General features: G+C 36.9%; 1 protein-coding gene across 22 annotated transcripts in view; it reads right to left on the bottom strand.

Annotated features, from left to right (window-relative positions):
- AHI1 (Abelson helper integration site 1) overlaps positions 1–15,797 on the bottom strand; it is a 219,174-nt gene that overhangs the window by 125,924 nt on the left and 77,453 nt on the right. For 20 of the 22 annotated variants that reach the window (XM_067701993.1, XM_067701992.1, XM_067701996.1 and 17 more), the window contains 2 exons: positions 15,350–15,376; positions 1,535–1,652 (listed from right to left, as the gene is read on the bottom strand). In XM_067701993.1, coding sequence (XP_067558094.1) covers positions 1,535–1,652; positions 15,350–15,376 — 145 coding nt within the window. The remainder of the gene's footprint in view (positions 1–1,534; positions 1,653–15,349; positions 15,377–15,797) is intronic. The other 2 variants (XM_067702015.1, XM_067702014.1) reach the window with 1 other exon arrangement.

The following is a 15,797-nucleotide window of genomic DNA, read 5'->3' as shown; positions in this document are numbered from 1 at the left end:
TCCGTTTACAGAAAAAGAATTTTATATCTATTATCTACACCTTGTTGGTTGATAAACTTAAGACACTACTTGAATGAACTTTAATCAATCTGCTAACTCAATCAGACATTTATGTTCTATCCCCTTAATCCTGAAATGTGGAAGGAAAGATTTGTTCCTGGAAGAATTTTAGACCTCAGCAGAAAGATAGGGATCAAGTGGTGGAGACAGGTTCCCTCCCTCCTAGTCATTAAAATGATGCGGTCTGAAGGCAAACCAAGTATCGAGTTAGGTGCAGAGAATGTGTCTACAGGAGCAGCCACGGTGGGCCCCCCACTGTACACAACAACAAAGCTGTTCCTCGAACTTCTAGCGGTATCTGAAACACTAGAAATTTTAAATTTCTAAGGTTTGGGATAATTGTTAATTATTATAGTGATTTAAAATTAGAACTCAAAGTATTTTCAAAGCTAATGTACACACTCATCCTGTTTACGAGATAAGTATGTTACACTCATATAGTACCTTATGCTTATAGAGTGCTTTCATATGTGCTTCGTGATTTGAACTTCAACAATATATAATGCAAACATCATTTCTAGTTTTAAAATGAAGATTCTAACATTTGCAGGTAATAAGGATAATAAAAGGCACAGCCAGACTGAACATAAGAGTTCCTGAACCAAGTATTTTCCCACTGTAATACGTAACTCAGCGATATTAAAATGTAGCTATATTAAAATAACTTGCACAACTCCAAATACCTTCAAAGTAGAAAAGTAATATTGTTCCTAAATTTCTAAATAAAGTATGTTGAACTTTTCAAGCTCAAGTTTCTTCTTCTTCTTATAACTCTCTGTCAAAGACAACTGTTTTGTTATTCTCAGCTGTCTCATCTTTCTAAAAGACTTCAATAGCAGAAAAAATACCATAAAAAACCTAAAGCTAATGAATAGAAATAGTCATCTTTCAATACCAAAAATACACATTTCTCACCTAGATGCTTTTTCTTCGCTATCCTCTGAAAACCTTATTCAAATTAATTTAAAACATTAGCCTAAAAATTTGCAGTTGTATAGTTCAACTCTGTGATTGATATACATTTTAATAACTAGCTTCTTTGCATATTTTCTAATTTTAAAGAAACACGATAGTACTGGCAGGATGTATTCTGTTTCTGCCAAAATGCATTTTATGTAGGCTTTCCTTGAAATGAATTACAAAATGTGATTATCCATAAACTATGGTTCCTTTACCCAAGGGAAACTGAATCAGATTTCATATTATACATGTTTAAAACTCACACGTTTTGCTACCTTTAAATTATTATCTGCTCAATAGAATAGAGGTTGGGAGTGTCTACTATTAAAATTACCAAATTCAAATTTGCTTTTGAAATAATTTAGAAAGAAAAAATGCTGGAATATAATTCATCAGGTGTGAAAACTGACCATTACAATGCTATGAGCCAGATTTCTGAAGTGAAATAAATGATATCCATTAAAAAACAGAATCTGAACATTGAAAGAACAGTCAAAGCAAGAAAGGGGCTCACCAGTTTGAGTGAAACCAAACTGACGCAGAATCTGATGAGCGTCCAGCACGTTTGATTGTTTTGACTTCAACTGTTGTGAGGAGGCTGATACTGAAGTAAATGAGAGATTTTTGTTAACCTGTAATAGGAAAGGCAAATCAGAAACGAAAGCGTAATTTCCTGGGTTACTGATGCAAAAACTGGATGAGAAATAGTTGCTTACGATGCAAACCAGGACACTTGTCAAAAGGAGTGGCAATGATTTATATGCTTAGTTTTTAAGAGTTTACAAAACTTTAAAGATTTTACAGAATAGTTTTTATCAAAGAAGGAATACAGTGGTAGTGAAAGCGTAACTATATTAAAGTCGATCTGCCTTACTTTGAAAACAAGTTTGCTTAGCATGGACTTGACTTTATTAGTAACTCAGAGTGGTCTTAAAAGTTATGCCAAACAAAACGTGAAAAATAAAAGTGACTCCTTGACTGCTTTCAATTAAGAAAGGGTTAAAATGTTTCACACCCACATTTCTTTAGCATTTTTGAAATAGCAGGTACTTCCTTTTCAGAGACTGCACAGAAAACACCTGTAATATTCATGTTTATATACATCATGGTGACATAGATAACACAGCTGCAACCTAACTTGCCAAGTGAAATAGTTTCCACTGCATCAAAAAATCTCATTCTTAAGACAATGTCAAAGAACAACTAAAATAATGAACAAGCAAAATTTCTGTAAGTAAATACAATGTTCTACAACACAAAAATCCTACTATAGTTGTCTGAGTACAACAGTTTCACAGAAATGAAAAGAATAACAAGTGCAACATTATAACTACAGCTACTGTAGAAAAATACATGTCACAAAAAAAGTTTTAAATGTCTAGTAAATTAGTAAATTCATTTTGTAGCTCAAACAATTTCAGCAGTGATCTAGTCACTCATTATTAATAAATCATTCATTTATCTTATTATTTTTATCACTTTCAAAAAGCACGATAAAATATGATCTAATTTTGAAAAAATTTGAAACAGTTTCAAAAGTAATCTGTGAATTAACAAACTGTTAAATGATAGTTTATGGTATGTAAATATCAGTAGATGAAAACAGCTCCTTTCACTCTCTTTTTTTGCAATAATCAAAACTACACAGAGGACTTCTACTGTATTAGTATTTAAAAATTCCCTTTTGGTGTTCTGTATACAGTAGTACTGGGTTGTGGTTACATGCCCTTTTCTGACTCAGTATTTACATAATGTTTGTAAATGCTTCCCTTCTTTCAAACAGTGATAGTAAATGGTATATCTTAGATTAAGTTTTTCTCTTGAAGGAAAGATAATTTGGTGAAAAAGTCCATTAAGACCAGATGATAATATAGTTCTAAAGTTCCTAAACTGTTGTGGTATCATCTTATAAAAAATAAAAATATTTTTCAAAGTAGTTAGATGGGGTCAAATACTACATCAATGCTAAGAAAAATTATCCAGCCAGAAAAATTCTGTAAGGAGCCATTATTAAACATTGACCAAAATTAAAGTTGACTATATTGATACAACAGCTAAAGTAACAATGCTATCACTTAACATCATTGAACTTCATTTTCCATCTTTAAATGGAGATAATAAAAATAGTACGTATGCTTCAAAGGAAATGTACCTGAAGAGCAGTAACAATGAACTGGTATTATAAAGAGCTATTCACATAGGCTAACCATAAAGCACTAAATAACATATTAAATATGAAATAGATTAAACAAAGTACGTTGGTAAAGGGAACCTGAAGTGCTATACAAATCAAGCGCCACATAAAGATTAGCTATCATTAACATCACTACAAGTAAGCGTAATTAAAAATATGTAATGCAGTACGAAGATGCAGATTTTTCAGAATGCTATGCTTTTAAATGGAAGTACTATATACAAAATGACATATTTATCACCTAACTATTTAATCCACTTCTCTTTTTAGAATCATTTTTCAGTTTTACTTCTGTGTTCTTAAAAATTTTTATCCTATGTGTCAAACAAAGCATTTTGAAATCTGGTGCAAAAGAACAGGTGTATGCTGGACACCACACACACACACACACACACACACACACACACACACACACACACACACACACACACACACACACACACACACACACACACACACACACACACACACACACACACACACACACACACACACACACCATCTGCCTTAATTTACTTGTGTTAAAACAAAAATGGATACCAAGAAAGCTAGAAGAGGATACTTAAATGCCTCCACTCAAACAGAAAGACTTGCCACTCTTTTTAAGTAAAATGCTGTTAAAAAACCTCAACTATAATCTACAATTACATGTTTTTCCTAAGCATTTTTATAATTTGCTCTTTCTGGACGCATTTCTTTTCTTTTCTTTTCTTTTCTTTTGTGCTATGCGAGCCTTTCACTGTTGAGGCCTCTCCCGTTGCGGAGCACAGGCTCCGGACGCGCAGGCTCAGCAGCCATGGCTCATGGGCCCAGCCGCTCCGCGGCATGTGGGATCTTCCTGGACCGGGGCACGAACCCGTGTGCCCTGCATAGGCAGGCGGACTCTCAACCACTGCGCCACCAGGGAAGCCCAAGGACACATTTCTTAGAGACTATTCGAATGTCCATGAAGTGATAAGTGGCAACCTAACAGAGCAGAGGAGTCAGTTTCTAAGGCTGGGATAATTGTTAATTATTATAGTGATTTGAAATTAGAACTCCAAGTATTTTCAAAGCTAGCTTACACATATTCACTACTTCATTTAAAGGAAGAAAAATAATAACAACCATTAAATACAGTGAAGCAATATCTATTTTTGAAATATATGCTGTGGAAAAGAATTGCTTAATAATTTTACAACAACAGAAAGGTTGGCTAAGATAGTCTACCCTACAACAATCTATCCTCTTTTTACAACACACTTTTCTGCTTGCTTCATGCAAAAACCACAGTCTGCCAAAGTCAGTTTAATACCTCCATACTGTGTAAAAAGAAAAGCATAAAAATTTAAGGAAATTCATAATAGAGAAAAAGAAAAAAAAACACACCTAGAACTGCCAAGTTAATCACACAACTGTTTTGCCTACTCTTTCTGGATATAAATAGTTTTGTGTAAAATATGCAAATACTAATTCTCTAGGAGGGGGTTAATTTTCATGTTAAAAAAGTCATTGCTCTAACCTAAAATTGCACAAAACTAAACAGGCCATCAATAGTTTACCTTCTAGTGACTAAATTGTAAAACCACTGGGAGGTATATAACACTGATTTCCATATACTTAAAAGTCTGATCATTTCAGCTGACTTTATATGCTATATTCACCTGAAGAACTGTTTTTAAAGTTTCAACTTGTGAAGACACTTCAAATGGTTTTAAATGATAACGGAAAAGATATTAATACTGTCTGTATGCGTATGTTAACAAATTTGTCCCACGTCCTCCAGACAACTGTCTATTTTTTGAACTAAATTTGAACAACGCAGATAATACTTTAATTTGAAGACAGTTCAAAACCCTAGACAGTATGTAGGAAATGTTTCGTTGCAAGTTATATGTGTGTTGTAAAAATTAAAATGCCAATATTACAAAACAAGTTAAACAGGAAACTTGAGCCAAAGTGAGATTCAAGTTATCTGAAGTAGGTCTCTTAACATCTCATAATATAAGTTCTAAAAGCAGCTTACATTTCTGTGATATCTAGGTTAGTAAAACCTAAGAAATGAGTTGGCTATGGTGTCATAAAGAGAAATACAACATGATCCCTAGGCCCCAGATAATTTCCTTGCAAGTTGGGACAGTGAAGTGAGGGATTAGAAAGAAACACTGTTACCATTAAAGAGAAATTTTTACAGTGAGGTAACGTGCTAGAAAATCTCCCCCAAATCAGTTCACCAATGCTGTATTTACTAAACTAGAATTCTAATTGGGATCAGCCATAACAAAGTTTTACTTTGTAATACTTAATCAAGATTTTTTGAACCCTTGATACATATACCAAGGACTGGTGGTTCAAAAAGTACTGATATATTCCTCTGTGAGAAGCTCAGAATTAAGATCTAGTCCTGGCTCAAACCACTTATCCAGCAGTAATATGCCTTAGGGAAAGCCAATTTACCTCGATGCATCTTGCAATAACAAACGTTTACCTCCTTTCTCTCTTAGTATATTTCCTTACTCCAGAGAGAAAATTTGGTGCTGGACCCCCCGAAATCCTCACTTCTAAGAACATACCTCTTGCACCATTCAAGATTAATCCCTCCATCTGTCCCCCTTGGGGATATCCTTAAAACTCTTCCAAATTCTACTTCCAAATTCTCTACTGGCTGTTTGTCTAAAGGCTATAAGCATAAACTTTTCTACTTTACTATAAAAATAGAAAACAAATTCTCACTGTGATTCCATAATTTCCTTATGCTTCACTGAAAGTTAAATTTCTTGAAAAATAGCACATAACTGCTATCCATATACCTCAACCATTCACTTTCAAGCAGCTACAACAAAGCTTTTATCCATCAGAGCACTAAAACTGAAGTTAAAGTCATCGTGGACTTCAAATGATCAAATTTAGCGGATTCGTTGAGGCCTCTGAGATAGCTGACATTGTCAGTAACTCTCCTGTTTCTGGGAAACCATTTTTCTGTTGGTGATCCTGCCACTGCCTATGAGTGTTGTTTGCTAGACCCCCTGGGCCCTCTTCTTCCCTCACAACACATGGTTATCCTGGGCAGTAATGTTTGTTGTCACTGCCTCATCTGTCTTTTATGCTGATGATTCTTCAATATATTGGGTTGGCCAAAAAGTTCGTTCGGGGTTTTCCGCACGATCTTATGGAAAAACGCGAACTTTTGGCCAACCCAATAAGACTCTTCTGATTGGTAAGTTCAAAACCAAATTAACCTTTCCCCTGCTGTTCACTTCCTCAGGGAAAGATATCACCAGCCCCCCAGCTGCCCCAGCCAGACAGATGGGCATCACCTTGGACTGCTTCCTCTTGCTTCACACAGAGTCACTCATTAAGTCAATCAGGTGCTCTGGCATCAGATGCCCCTCCTCCACAGTTAGTGTTACTGTTGCAATAGTCTCCTGATTTGTTTTCCTACCTCCTGTCTCTTCTCTAATTCTTCTTCTATACTGCTACCAGGATGATTTTTCTAAAATGCTAATTTTATTGAGCAATACTTCTGTTTAAAACCCATCATCAACTGTTCCACTGGATAAAATCCATACTTTTTAGTATGGCATACAAAGCTTTCTATATTATAACAACTACCTAGCTTTCCCACCTTACTGCTCCATCTCCTATGTTCAAGCTACAACAAATTGCATACAGCTCCCCAGACGTGCCAGGTTGTTGCATGTCTCTGTGACTTAGTTCATGCTGTTCCTGTTTCCTGGAATGGGCTTCCTTCCTGGCTCCATCTTCCTTGTGGATACCAACTCCTTCTCCAAGCTTTCCCTCAAGTATTATATCATGTACGAAAAGCCTTTCAGACTCTCCCAATAGAACTTACCTCCCCCTCCTTTGTCTCTCCACTAACCCCACATCTTCTAGTACTATGGCACTGGTAACACTTTAGTACGATTACTTACATTGTTAGTTATCATCCATCAGACTGTAATCTTCTTGAGGGTAAGGAACAGGTTTCATCTACCTTTCTTTAGTAAGTGGCTGGTGTAGCACTGATAAGAACTACACAGAAGCCAAATGCATTAATACATATGAAAACAGTGCATGTTTTAAAACCTTCCCCAAATTTAAGGTGGTATTTGTATTCAAGACTTCTCAAATGTAAGTAACTTTTTGATGATAAGAATTACAGAATAATGGGCTTAAAAGTAAGAAACTCATTAATTTACATGGTTTAATACTCCTATGTAAATCTAGAAACAGGAGTGTGAAATAATAGAAAAGAATATATACATATAGGTCTCTGCCCCCGGTTCCTGGCACAGAGCTCCTGAAACCCTTGTGGTTTCCTAAGTGATAAGAGCACCGGGAGCATCTCTTGTCCTCATATTTTATCTTTGACTCTGGTTCCTGAAGCTGAGCTCCAAAATCTCTTGGAATTTCCTAGGTGATAGGAATGTCTTTTGTTCTAGGGAAGTGACTCTTGGTGGGCTTCTAGATGGGACTGATCACCAGAAAGACCAAGAAATGATGAGAAGCTTAGAATTTTCAGACCCACTCTCCATTTTCCAGGGGGGAGAGAGGGGCTGGAAATGGAGTTAATAACTGACCATGCCTACCTGAAGTCACCATAAAAATCCCGACAATATGGGGTTCACAGAGCCTCCAGGATGGTGAGCACAGGGACGTGCTGGGAGAACGTCACACCCAGAGGAGGGCAAGGAAGGGCCACGCCCTCTCCCACACGCCTCGCTCTACGCATTTCTTCCACCTTTATCGTATCATTTTATAATAACCTGAGACATAGCAAGTGAACTGTTTTCTTGAGTCCTGTGAGCTGCTTCAGCAAATCAATCAAACCCAAGGAGGGGGTGGGTGGAATCTCGATTTATAGCTGATTGGTCAGAAGCACAAGTAACCTGGACTCGCAACTGGCGCCTGAAGGGGGGTGAGGGGGGCAGGCTTGTGCGACTGAGCCTTTAATTTGTAGGATTTGATGCTGTCTTCAGGTAGACAGTGTCAGAATTAAGTTGCAGTTCACCCAGCTGGTGTCTCAGAACTGCTTGATGAGGGAAACCCCGCCACCTCTGATGTCAGAAATGTCGGAGTGTGGTAGGAGTGTGAGAGTGAGGGAGATGGGAGGAAAACTGGTTTTTCCTAAAACAAGGGTTCTTCCTGTTTTCTAAGATATCCAGTAACAAAAGTCCATAATTTCTTTTCGTGGCCTATTGTAGCTTGTACTACTCCTACAGCCAAGCCAGTCTTCCAAATACCGTCAAAATACTTTTTTTTTAAGAAGTTTTAAAAACTTATTTTCATTGGAGTCTCTAATTTTTTAAACCTTTTTATTTTTCAGTAAATAACATGCTTCAAGATAGTTTAAACTATAACACAGACTATTACTTCACCTTTATAGCATTCTTCAATAAGCTTTAGCTTGGTTACATTTACATTCATTTAGGGTAGATGATATCAGTAATTGGAAAAAAAAAGATGAAGTCCCCTGGCTTCCAGAAGCTTCCAGAGGCGTGTGGAAATTCAGACGTGTAAAGATTAGAGGTGGGAGAAAAAAAAAAAAGATTAGAGGTGGAAGCAATACCATGTAAAATTTAAAAAGAAGGAAAGATGGAAGGGAGAGAGGGGAGGAGGGGTAGGGAGAGGGAAGAAAGAAAAGCGTTGTTCCTCCCTGAGGGAATTCATAATTTAAATCTGGAAAAGACAGGCAAAATTAATTACAATTTAAGGCAGAATAAGCCCAATTATATAACATGCCAGGTATGAATAAATATGTCTGAGAACATGAGAAAAACAGACTAATTCCATTTGTGAGGAATCATACAAAGCTTAATGGAAATAGACTCATACCATTTCTGGTATGCTTCAGTCCACTCCTAAACAAAGGAAAGCGCAAGGAAATTTGTAAATTATAAATTTATGTGTGAGTAGTCCAGGGCTACTGAAATTCAGAGCAATGTAACAGACTTCTAATACCAATTACTATCTCAGAAGTAATCAGATGAGAACTCTTTTATCTTCCCATCATCAAATCTGTATCTGAGCATCTACCCATACTTTCTACCTATTTGCCTATCAGAAAGGATGAAAACGCCCTTCTCTGAAGGCTAGTTTCTCCATTGGTATTCAGGATTACATCCCCTTTCACATTTTCTAGGACTTGAGTCCAGCAATTACCACCTCCATGGGACATTATCAACTTCTCCATCACCACTGAATTACTCCCATCAGCAAATAAATATGCTTTAATATTGTCCATCTAATGTTCCCCTCCAGTTGCTGCTTCTCTGCTCCCCAGTTAAAATGTCTTAAAAGAATGGCCTACACAGTCTCTGCTTTATAGTCTCCCATTCTGTCTTCAACTCACTTCAACTGTGCTTTTGTCTCAGCCACTTACTGAAACAGCACTCATCTAGGTAACCAGAGGACACCACCATGCCTGTTTTCTGTCCTCATTTTACTCTTTCTCTCAGTAGCATGTGACTGTTTATCACGCCTCTTTCTTAAAATACTTCCTCTGGGATTTTCTGACATACCCTCTCCTGGACCAGGACCTCAGGTATTTAGCTATAATCTCTGCCCAGGTGATCTTACCAAATCTGACAGTTTAGAACAAAAAGGACTTTAGCCCTGACTTCTCCCCTGAGCTTAAGACTCATATATCCAATTGCCTACTTCTCAGCTATAGTCATACTGAAAACTCCACTCCAGTATTCCTCACCTCATTAAAAAGCACTGGTACCATCTACACAGCTGCTGAAAGCAGCAACACAGAAGTTATTTCTAATTTCTTTCTCTTACACCACATCTAATCCATCACCAAGTTTTGTTGAATCTACTTCCAAAATATACCCCAAATCTGTCCATTGCTTGTATTTCCATTATTATCATTGTTAAGCTAATTAATCACGGGGACCATTAGACTGAGGTGGCACTAATGTCAGGGCAGCCTATGACCACAAAATCTAAGCCTGTAAATACTTCAAGGTTGCAAAACTGAAACCTAAGGACAACTAATCACAACAGCCAACTAGGCTTTAAACTATAGCCTATCAATAATTTCCTTGTTTTGCTTCTGCCTTTTCTCTATAGAAGTCTTTCCCCAGCTCCTGTTGGTGAAATGCTTCTAATGATTTCTGGCTTGGCCCTGCCCAATTCGAATCATTTTTTGCTCCAAAAACCCTCTTAAAATGTTTAATATGCCTCAGTTTATCTTTTAATACCATCCTAGTCCAGGCCACGATCTCCTCTTTCTTGAACTGAGAAATCTCCTTTTAAAATCTATTCTCACATTCTCTCTAGTTTAACATCTTAATCACTTGTTTCTCTAATTAAATCAACATCCTAAACTCCTTACAGAAGGATAGCAGAATATGCCACCCCAAAATATGTCTCTTTGGTATAAGGATTACTTTGAGAAACTTTAGACACAGGAGTTCTGAAAACAGAGTGGAAGTTACCCTTTTGTAAGGGAAATATACTGGGCTGGCCAAAAAGTTCTTTCGGGGAACTTCCCTGGTGGTGCAGTGGTTAAGAATCCGCCTGCCAATGCAGGGGACACGGGTTTGAGCCCTGGTCTGGGAAGATCCCACATGCCACGGAGCAACTAAGCTCGTGTGCCACAACTACTGAGGCTGTGCTCTAGAGCCCGTGAGCCACAACTACTGAGCCCGAATGCCACAACTACTAAAACCCGCACACCTGGAGGCCATGCTCCGCAGCAAGAGAAGCCACTGTAATGTGAAGTCCGCGTACTGCAACGAAGAGTAGCCCCTGCTCGACGCAACTACAGAAAGCCTGTGCACAGCAACAAAGACCCAATGCAGCCAAAAATAAATAAATAAATTTAGTTAGTTGTGTTAAAAAAAAAAAAAAGTTCACTGGCCTTCCTCAAAAAAAAGAAGTTTGTTCAGGTTTTGCCTAAGATGTTATGGAAAAATCTGAACGAACTTTTTGACCAACCCAATACATTAGAAAGGGGATCGACTATACCATGAAAAGAGCTATCATCAGGGACAACTTTTTCACCTGAGAGACTTATCTGCATGGCAGGGTAACCTTGTCTACTAACCAGTTCCTCCTCTCACCTTCCCTTGCATTGCATTCTGCCTCTGAAGCCCCAGATCTCTCCATCCCTTTTCTAGGCTCAGGATGGTATATAAGCCTCAGCTACCTAGCAGCCTTTGGAATACCATAACTCCGTGGAGCTCATGTATGCATGTAATTAAAATTGTATTTTTTCTCCTGTTAATCTGTCTATGCCAACTTAATCCTTAGACTAGCCACAGAAACTAGAAGGTAAAGTTTTTCCTCCCCTACATTACCATGCTTACAAGGCCCTTTAAAAGGCACGCCTGATCTCCTGATTTTCTCTCCAACTTGTCAGGAAACACTGTTCCTCCTTGCTTGCTCACTATCCCACTTAAGCTTAGTGGTGTTCTTTCTGCTCCTCCAGCATGCCAGTTTTATTCCTAGATGAGGACTTCTGCAGGACAGGACTAGCTCCTTGTCAAGTATTTCTCTCAGAGAGGCCTTCCATGATCATCCTTTAGAGTATAACTTCCCCCAGTCATTCTTTGTCCCATGGGCCTATTTTATTTTCTTCACATCACTTCTTGCTGAAATCATCTTATTTCCTTTTTTGTTATTTGTCTCCCTACAAGAGAATGTTCTTATTCACTGTTGTATTCTCCATGTGCGCACATGGCCTCTCTCTCACACACACACACACGCGCGCACACACGCTTGGTATGCATTCAATAAATATTTGTTTAAAGACTGTTAATGGAAAAAAAAGGAATAAATCTTCAACAATATAAAAATCTAGATGGGATTTAGGGAAGAAAAAACTTAGGTACCTGGTAAAAATTTATTATTCTGGATGTAACAGATGAGAAATGACAAATATATTCTGCTTTTAAGAGTAAAGTCTTTTGACAACAGCGTAAAGACCATTCAATGGGGAAAGAATACTCTTTTTAATAAATGGTGCTGGGACAACTAGACAGCCATATGCAAATGGAATAAAATTAGACCTCTACATCACATCATATTAAAAAAAAACTCAAAATAATCACAGACCTAAATATGAGTTAAAAATATAAAGATCCTAGAAAACAGAGCAGTAAATCTCTGGAACATTGGGTTAGGCAATGGTTTCTTATATATGACATCAAAAGCACAAGTGACAAATGAAAAAAATAGATTAACTTAATTTCATAAAAATTAAAGCCTTTTTGTTTTAAAGAATACCATCAAGAAATTAAAAGGGCAACCCACAAAATGGGATAAAACATTTGCAGATCATCTATCTGACAAGAGACTTGTATCCAGAATATATAAAGAACTCTTAAGGTGAACAATAAAAATAAATAATTCTTTTTTTAAAGAACAGGTAAAGGAGTTGAATAGACACTTCTCCAAGGAAGATATAAAAACAGCGCAACAAAAATACCCAACACCTTTAGTCATTAAGAAAATGTAAGTGAAAATCACAATGAGATGCCACTTCCCACCCACTAGGATGGCTATAAAAAAAAGACAGAAAATAGTAAGTGTTGCCAAGGATGAGGAGGAACTGGAACCACTGCTAGTGGGATTCTAAAATGGTGCAGCCACTTTGGAAAACAGTTTGGTAGTTTCCCAAAATGTTAAACATAGAGTTACCATATGACCCAACAATTCCATTCTTAGATATATACCCCAGAGAAATAAAAACATATGCCCACACAAAAACTTGTACACACATGTTCATAGTAGCATTCTTCTTAATTGCTAAAATGTATAAACAACACAGATGTCTGTAAACTGATGAATGGATAAACAAAATGCAATATATTTATACAATGGAATCTTATTTGACAATAAAAAGTAGTACTCATACATGCTACAAATGGAGGACCCATGAAAACATTATTCTAATCTGCAGAAGCCAGTAACAAACAATCACATATTCTATGATTCCATTTATATAAAATGTCCAGAATAGGCAAATCTATAGAGACAGAGAGTATATTAGTGGTTAGCAGGAGTTTGAGTGTTTTGTGTGTGTGTGTGTGTGTGTGTGCGTGTGCATGTCCCTACCCAGAAATGGAGAATGATTGCTAAGAGATATGGGGCTTCTTTTTGGAGGGAATGAAAGAACTCCAGATGGTAGTGATGGTTGCACAACTCTGTGTATATAATAAAAGCCAATAAACTGTACACTTTAAAAGGGTGGATATTATGGTATGTGTATTATATCTCAATAAAACTGTCATAAAAAATGACTAAATACACTAATAGGTTAATCTTTCTAGACCTTGATTAATTTCCAGAAATGTCATATTTTCAATGACTATGCTACTTTTGTTAAGTACTAGGAATACAAAGATGAATGACATGAACCTCCACCCTCAGGAAGTTTTCAGAATAGCAGAGGACGTTCTCCATAAAGCCTTTTGCCAAATATGTGCAGAACACTTTACTCTTTGGACATTCAGACAGCATTACAAAAGAGGGGTACATAATACATGTGTTAAAATAAAGAGAAATAGCTCTGAACTGCTAATCAAGAGGATAAACTACTTTTTTGACTCCAGTTTTATATTCTATACATACTTAAGAAGATTTAGTAATCTTAGAGCTACAATCATTACACCAATCATTGCTATCAGGAACAAGTTTCCTGAACATCTGCAGCCTAAGTCAGAATATAGCTTGTTCTCCTTTTTCCCCATCTTCCTTCCCCTTGTCTATATTCTATTTCCTGTTGACTTGTGATAATTAGGTAAAAAAGTGATGGGTCCTGACTGATACCGGACAGCTCAGTGATGGGATAAGCCCAGTGTTTTCTGACACATTTCCTCCATAAGATGCCCCATGTGGAACGAGACAATAGCCTACTTACTGCTGTATTCCAAGCACCTGCCACATGGTAGGAGGTGTCTACTGAGTAAAAACAGTATTTCCACTGCACTGACATTATATAAAGCAGTCTCTGAATATACTAATACCACTTTAATTCTTTCCCTTCTGGAGGTCTCACCTTTCACTTTGTGACATATATAATCATATTTGATAAATAAACGGATGTCTAATTATTCAGCTGAATTTTGGGAACAGACAGAAGAAAATAAGAGGGAAGGACGAACATGTGGTGTTATTCCAGCTCTTTTAAATAAAACTTATTTTCTTGACAATTGAGTTAAAGGTTGTACATAAAATAACCTTGCTTGCAGAAGGAAGAAAGCTGTTGTGTTGATAGCATCCCAGATACAATTTAGTTGAAATTGATTAATAATCAAGGGCCTTTTTGTATACCTCCATCTTCAGACCAACTTTGGGGTCTTGGGCACATCACTTAACCTCTCTCAGCCTCAGTTTCCTCTCTTCTAAAATTGGAATAACAATAATATCTAATCTGTCTCTCAGGATTGTTATACAGTTAAATGGGAAAGGAAGTATGAAACACGGTATAAATGATCCAGAGCATTATCAGCACAATATATCACTGCCGTTTACGTGTGGCTTACGTTCATTTCAAGGCTTATACACTTTACTCAGCATTCACCCATTGGAACTGTATTGCTCTCTCTTACCTATAAAGTATCATATAATATTTTTCTCAGAGAAGGAAATGATCTTGCTGGCCCTTTACTGAAAGTATAACCCAATCACTTAATATTTTTAAATCTTCAGAAATATGAAGCTACTTGCTGAATTCTCAGGTGCCAGTATTACGATTCCCTGATAAATCCGAGCTCAAATGCAGAAGATATGTATCAGATGAACTTTGTAAAAGTTATATTACAACCATGAATGGTACATTTCAATTCTTTGGTGCATCACAATGAAAACTAAAGTTATCTTCCTGGTAATAAAAACCACTCACTCTAGAGACTGTCATACACAGTGAAGTAAGTCAGAAAGAGAAAAACAAATATCGTATATTAACGCATATAGAAACCTAGAAAAATGGTACAGATGAACGGGTTTGCAGGGCAGAAAGAGACGCAGATGTAGAGAACAAACGTATGGACACCAAGGGGGGAAAGTGGGGGAGGGGTGTGGGATGAATTGGGAGATTGGGATTGACATGTATACACTAATATGAATAAAATGGATGACTAATAAGAACTTGCTGTATAAAAAAATAAACAAAATTCTAAAACAACAACAAAAACCACTCACCTTTGCAGCACAGGCTCGTATCACCTCCTAAAAGAAATAGGATAAAATAAGTAAAGAAATACTCATAATTTCATTTAATAAAATATCAACTCTTTTTAACACATTCAGATATTAATCTCTTAATAACCAAAATCAACATTTGGGAGAGTGTTTTTTAATCTATCACCTGCAGGTGTCACTCTGCACTGTTCCAATGAGCTGGAAAGAGTATAAATTAAAGAGACTCAATGACATGATTTTGGTTTGCCAAAGCAAAACGCACTGACAAACAAGACTCTGGAGGGCCCACATGTAACTGCCTCAAGAAAAATTTGCCTCCTCAGTAAACTTCGCATAAACACTAAAATTCTGTACTGGGACACTAACATATCTAAAAGACACACTCTGAACTGCAGTGTATAATTATCTCTATAAATAAGAATACCCATACATATAATTCTCAAATTAA

This window comes from Pseudorca crassidens, chromosome 13, assembly GCF_039906515.1.
Source record: "Pseudorca crassidens isolate mPseCra1 chromosome 13, mPseCra1.hap1, whole genome shotgun sequence".
NCBI classification, from domain to species: domain Eukaryota; kingdom Metazoa; phylum Chordata; class Mammalia; order Artiodactyla; family Delphinidae; genus Pseudorca; species Pseudorca crassidens.
The sequence above is the reverse complement of the archived record's forward strand: the minus strand, read 5'-3'. Positions and strand labels throughout refer to the sequence as shown.